This window comes from Cicer arietinum, chromosome 4 (genome assembly GCF_000331145.2).
Source record: "Cicer arietinum cultivar CDC Frontier isolate Library 1 chromosome 4, Cicar.CDCFrontier_v2.0, whole genome shotgun sequence".
Taxonomy (NCBI): domain Eukaryota; kingdom Viridiplantae; phylum Streptophyta; class Magnoliopsida; order Fabales; family Fabaceae; genus Cicer; species Cicer arietinum.
Genome location: NC_021163.2, coordinates 64,949,734 through 64,956,020, shown reverse-complemented (window position 1 = coordinate 64,956,020; position 6,287 = coordinate 64,949,734). Strand labels below are relative to the sequence as shown.

At 36.0% G+C, this 6,287-nt stretch overlaps 1 protein-coding gene across 1 annotated transcript; it reads right to left on the bottom strand.

Moving 5' to 3' along the window:
- Positions 1 to 288: 288 nt before the first annotated feature.
- On the bottom strand, positions 289 to 5,933 carry LOC101509947 (filament-like plant protein 4). The gene is made up of 6 exons (XM_004499180.4): positions 5,605 to 5,933; positions 4,669 to 4,790; positions 4,023 to 4,242; positions 1,499 to 3,932; positions 1,189 to 1,231; positions 289 to 1,037 (listed from the first exon to the last, which is right to left on the bottom strand). Exons 2-6 carry the CDS (start codon positions 4,771 to 4,773, stop codon positions 597 to 599), a joined length of 3,243 nt encoding a protein of 1,080 aa, XP_004499237.1. The 5' UTR covers positions 4,774 to 4,790; positions 5,605 to 5,933; the 3' UTR covers positions 289 to 596.
- Between the last annotated feature and the right edge of the window lie 354 nt (positions 5,934 to 6,287).

Below are 6,287 nucleotides of genomic sequence, written 5' to 3'. Positions count from 1 at the left end.
CGTTAGACATCAATAGACCATAGGCTTCTCCAGTGTGCACACCAAAGAGTTTAAAAAAAACATGGATAAACCAAAGGGTCCATTCTGTCAAACACTAAATGGATGCAACACACAATTGTATAGGTCTTCTCAAGCTAGACCATTTGGTGGTAAGAAATAAAAGAAAATAAATATTATCTACATCACATTAATACTTAAAAGTAATAATTTATTTAATGAAATCTGTCAGTTATGACAATGGTTATAACTTTAAAAAAACCATAGTCAATTGTTGAAGGTAACAATAAATTCTAGTAAAATGAAACATATTTAACATATCCTGTAATATTTCAGAGACTGTATTGTCAATGTTTACAAAACAGGGAAAACAATGAAAATGAAAAGAATAAAACATATGGTTACCATGTACAACCATTAAATACAACAAGAATACCATCACCCGACGTTCATGGCATCCTCTCCTTTAACTACACAAACCTCGCATAAGCTCAATTTCATTAAATCATGAAGGGGGTTTGCAACCTGGTGCTGTCCAAATGCCATTACTATGTTGCGTCAAACCATTAATTCTCACAGGTCCTCTATGCTGCAAAAGCTCAATGACCGGTTTTTCCTTTTGATGAAAAGAATCTACTAAAACCTCGGCCATGTTTCTCTGGTGTAGGAGTGGAAGAAGCTGAAGAAGAGGTTGACTTTGTAGGCTTGTGATTTGGATGCTGTACAGGAGATATGGCTTGAAAGTTTGAGTCATTATCTGATGGACTATATAAGTTGTTGGAGAAATGCAAAGGGGACCCTGCATCCTGTCTTTGCATAAAAGCAAAACTAGCACCGTCCAACTCCACCTGATCCAGATCCTGCAAATTTGGGCTCTGAGGTTCATGCTCTGCGAAACCTTCATTCTCCGTAGGCCTCTCACCGTACCGAGATCCCATTGGTTCTGTATGAGGATGCAGAGATTTTAGCTGCTTGCCAAGAAGATATATGGTTTCCTGACACTCAGCTAGCTTTTCGGCAGCAGAAGCCAAGTCTCTCTCCTATGATAAAGAAAATAATTCAAGCTTAGATTTCTACCTATAAAAAATATTCCCCGATAGAGATACACATTATGATAATTTAATTAAGGCCAGATCTTAAAGAGAATTAAATCCAACATGGCTATCTATTTGAATGAAATTAGAGCTTTACCTTTTTAGTCTTAAGGTCAGTATCAGCAGCAGAGCTCTCATTCCTAATACACAAAGTAACAAAGGAATTAGAAACATAACCGGCATAGTCAGTTTCGCTGACAAAATATTTGAAAAACATGTGTGGTAAGTTAATGTTAGCAGGGAATTAAATACACGCCACAATACTATTAATCCAACATTTTCTTACTAAAACAAACACGAATACCAATGTTGTAATCAGGCATGCAAGCAGGACTGGATTATGCAGAATATGCCTAATTTCAGTAATTAAAAACTATTTGATATTGGATAGATCATAGATGTCTAACCTTTGTAATTGTTCTTCTAGCTCCTTGTACTTCGCCAAATCTGCTTCATGAGATCTCTTTTCATCTTTGAGTTCATTCTCAAGAGTTTCTGTCTTCATTCGCAGATGGTTGAGCTCAGTTTCAAACTCCTGTGCACGTGTTTCAAGTGATCTGTACGACTCTGCCATGCATTTTAGTTGAGTCTCAGCCAAGCTGTTTGACCTATGAGCAGAAGCCAATTGTGATTTAACTTCAGCTAGAAGTTGTTCAGTCTCTTGTAGCTGACACTTAGTCATTTCAAGATTTTCGGAACATTTTGACAGATCCCCTATTGCCTTCTCTTTCTCTAATTTCAATTCCTCAAAGTCCTCGACGGAGAACTTTTGTGATGTGGAATTTGATTCATAGCTTGAGGTCAAATTTCCATCATCGGGAACCTCAGGATTAGAACAGGTATTAAGAATATGAGAATGGCCATTTTGATATCTCTCTCCTGACGAATTGTCTTGAACTAACTTATTTTCAGGCAGAGCAATCTTATCTATGCAATCAGGACTGTTAGTTTCAGCTTCCATACCCTTATAACCAAATATATTAAATCTGAATTCGCTTGTTTTAGCCAAGACATGAGACAGATCAAGAACAAACTGTAGCAAATTAGCATCATGGCATTTAACTTTATTATAAGTAACAGAGAACTCCTCCATCTTTTGGCTTATTCCATCCCCGTCAGAAGATATATCATGAATTGTCATTGCTTCTCTGCCTAGGAACAATACAAAGTCATGAATTTGAGAAATTGCAGCTTCTATATCTGAAGTTATCTGCATATATTTAGTAGGATCTTCAGAAGAAATGAGTTCTTTTTCTGCGACTGAACCAGCATCTTCAGGACTATCCTTTTTATCACATGGAATGTCAGCAGGTGTGACGTCAAAAGAAATGACAGCTACAGAGTCTTGGATGGAAGTCTCGTGTGCTTCTTCAAGAACATGTTTAATATCCTTCAGGATTTTACCTATATCAGCATCCTTTGCCATGGACTCAAAAACTGATAGTATTCTTGATTGAAGCTCTGCTGGTGATAAGCCATCAACCCCACTCGGAGTGGGTGCTGATGATTCTGCACCAGGAGACACTTGACTTGGCAATGGATTCAAATCACCCTTATTTTCAGACTCTGAGGGATCATCTTTGCTGGTACTGACTTCTGATACATCATTCACAATTTCTTCTGTTTTATTGTTCGAAGTACATGACACTGAGGCGTCATCATTAGAATCATTTGATAATCCAGCAAACTTCTCCACTTCCAGAAAGTCATCCATCAGTTCCAACTTCTTAGTGGCTTCAGATTTGCTCAATTCATCAGCACTCTTTTCTTTTGGGAGTTGGGATAGCTCAGATATTATTGCTGTAGACCAAGAATCGGCACAACTTCCTGTATCATCGTTACCATCTTCAGATATGGAGAGCATGCTAGGTGCATAGCCTGAATTTTGACTGTAAATGCTTTCATGGTTCATATGGATGGTAGATTTCGGAGATCCCTTCTGCTGATTACAAGTCTGACTTTGTGCTTCCAAAATTTGAAGTTTGCTAAGTGTTTTAGCACACATACTCCTTGAAGCCTGCAATTCACTGTTACGTTTTGCCAAAGCTTCTTTCAGCATCTTTGTTTCTTCTTCCATTGTCAATAAGCGCTCTGTAAGAAATTCATTATCTTTCTGGAATTTCTGTATATTCTCCAAGGATAAATCAGGCAATGGAGACAAATAAGAACTAGCAGGTTTGACAGGAGACTTCCTTAATCGAGTTTCTCCATAGCCAAGATTTTCAACTTCCAGCTTCATTTGTGCGAGCGCAGCAGGACCAGGTAACTTTTTCCGTACTAGACCACGTAACCTTTGGCACTCTGCCTCTAATTTGGCAATCTTTTTAACACCCTCCATATGCTGCTTGTTAACAGCTTCTGCAGACCTCATACTCATGTTCTTTTCTTCATTGCGAATTTCAAGCTCTTTGGACATAACATGAAGCTCATATTTAAGTGAATTGATTTCTCTTTCACATGATTCTACGTTACTCTTATGATGCTCAATTTCAGCCTCAGCATGAGCTTTTTGTTCACTTAGTTTGATTAGCATGTTGGAGCGCTCCTGCAAGGACCTTGACAGAGCCGCATTATCAGCAGCAGACCTGAGGAGTTCCTGTTCAAAGTTCTGTATCTTAGCCTCAAGCTCACCCTTAATCTTGTCCAATAGCTTGGTTTTTGCGAGGGCAACTTCCTGTATTTTCAGTTCATGTTCTTCCTTCAGGTTTCTTATCTGTCGCATACACTCTTTAAGAGCACCATCTAACTGTGATGCCTGATCCTCAGCAGTGAGCTTTGAAAGAGTGACAGATTCTAGATGGTTCTTCAACGCCAAAGCTTCTGCTTCTGCCTTTTCCCATCCTGCAGAATTTGAATAGAATTTTTAACTTCAAGAAAAAAAATAAGGAAGCACTTCATATAACAAGGAACTTTTACATCAAAGCAGCATACCTGAGACAGCCTCTTCAGCTACTTTAGCGTGTTGTTTTACCAAAGTTTCCTTGGTGTTTATCTCTGAGTTTGCTGCTGACAGTTTTTCATTTAATTCATTGATCTCATCCTCGAGTGTCTGAACCTTTTCTTCATATGTCTTCACTTGATCCTCCAAACCCGTCAAATGTGAATACGACTCTACAGAGATTTGGACATAGTTCGGCTTCTGATAAACATCCTGTTTACACAAGCAACAGCAACAGCAACAGCACAGAGAATTAGAAAACAAAGATAGATGAACTAAATCACATCGCTGAATCAATAAATCCAAGATTAATGCTAATGGAGTATTAGTCAGGTGAAGTTTTCAATCTAACTATCCAAGTTCAATTCCTACACGCACGGACATGCAAAGATGAAGAGATGGATAGAACCGCATCTAGTGTGCTTCATAATGTAACAACCATAAAATGGGACTAAAAAAAGACCATCACACCAGGAAAAAAAAACTCAGCAGATGAAATGTTAACAAAAATACCAGAAATTATTCAAAACTTGAAATTGTCGTAACTCATAAGCATAAAAACTAAGCAGAACTTAGTATCCAAATGAAAAATACTTCAAACCAATCTTTTTCTTATAAGAAACGACATTAAACATATACCTGATTGGCCTGATTAGAGGCACCAGCAGAGTCCAATTCAGCAGCTACTTTATCAAGCACAGCCTTATCAGATGATTTTTTCTTCCAAGGCCACCTTCGGTCCATCACAAATCACAAAAGACCTTGTAAAAAACAAAAAACAAACTTATATAAATAAACAAAACTCAAAACAAAAAGAACATTTTTTTTTTTTGCTTCTTTATTTCATTTTCCACCACTTAACAACACAGCCAAATTCCCACATATGCTATTTATGATTACAACAAGAACAGAAAAATAATTCAAGCATATGATAAAATCATCATCCTCCATATTTTTCAACAGCAATGATTACATGCACTACTACTAGTACTACTCCACTACACTGGTAATGAGTGTCGGTGGTGGTAGGAAAAGCAAACACTCACAAATAGAAAAGGGAAACAGTAAAATGCAACAGGGAAGGCCCAGATTGTGGAATTGCATATAATTAGGTAACCATATAGTATTATTATTGGGTCCCTTATATTACTATATTTGTATCAACGCATTCAAAGTGTGAACTATAGTAATAAACATTAAACCCAATTATACTCTAACACTAACTGCGATCTTCAAGATCTAACCACTTCACCTCCCCCTGTTTATTCATACCATCATCCAAAAAAAATGTATATATTATCTTCAGAAAATAAAAAATTATAATAATTAGTCATTAAAAATTAAATAAAATTTACAGCGAGGCGTCTTTATATGTAAAAAAATAATAATTTAGATCCAAATTTGAAAATATTTATAAACGAAATTAGTAATTTATAGAAAAAAAAAAGTATAAAAGGAAAAATTGGGGAATGAGTAAATGAATGGAATGAAATTGAAGATTGTACTAATGATTTAGTTGATTGAAATAAAGAAACAGAGCATTGAACGATTGAGTGGAGAGTAAAATGGACTTACCGGAGAATAAATAAATAAATAAATATTAATAAAAAAATGGAACAGGTTGTGTTCGGTGGTGGAAGAATGGATTATGGAATGGTTTGTGTTTTAGGGATAGAGAAGAGAGGAATGAGAGAGAGAGAGAGAGAGAGAGAGAGAGAGAGAGAGAGAGATCGGGATTGTGATATTTGCGGTGGTGGAACGGAGAAAGAGAGAGAGAGAGAGAGAGAGTGATGGTAGTGGTGGTGGTGGTGTGGCTAGCTAGGCTAAGAAGACTAATAGAGAGATATTCGGGAATTAGGTGCTTCTATCAAAAGCAACATCTTCTACGAAACTCCAAATGCCATCACCTTTTCCCACTTTATTACCTTTTTTTTCTTCTCTTTTTATATTCTATTCAATCAAATACACTCTTTTTACTATACCATCTTTATATACATATGTAATTAGTAACTTTTATGTATATATATATATACTATATTTTATAATTTTAAAATATGGTATTAAAATAGTCTTTCTTTAAAATTAAAAATGGTTTTCACATTTCACCATCAAACAATTATTAGACTTGTGATTAATTTAAACAAATCTAAGTGCACGGTTCAATCCAAAAATGAATAAGTCAGAAAAATAAAAGAAAAAAAATTAATTTAAAAGCATTGTCGAACGTTTTTCATACATAGATAAAAGAAAACTGTAGA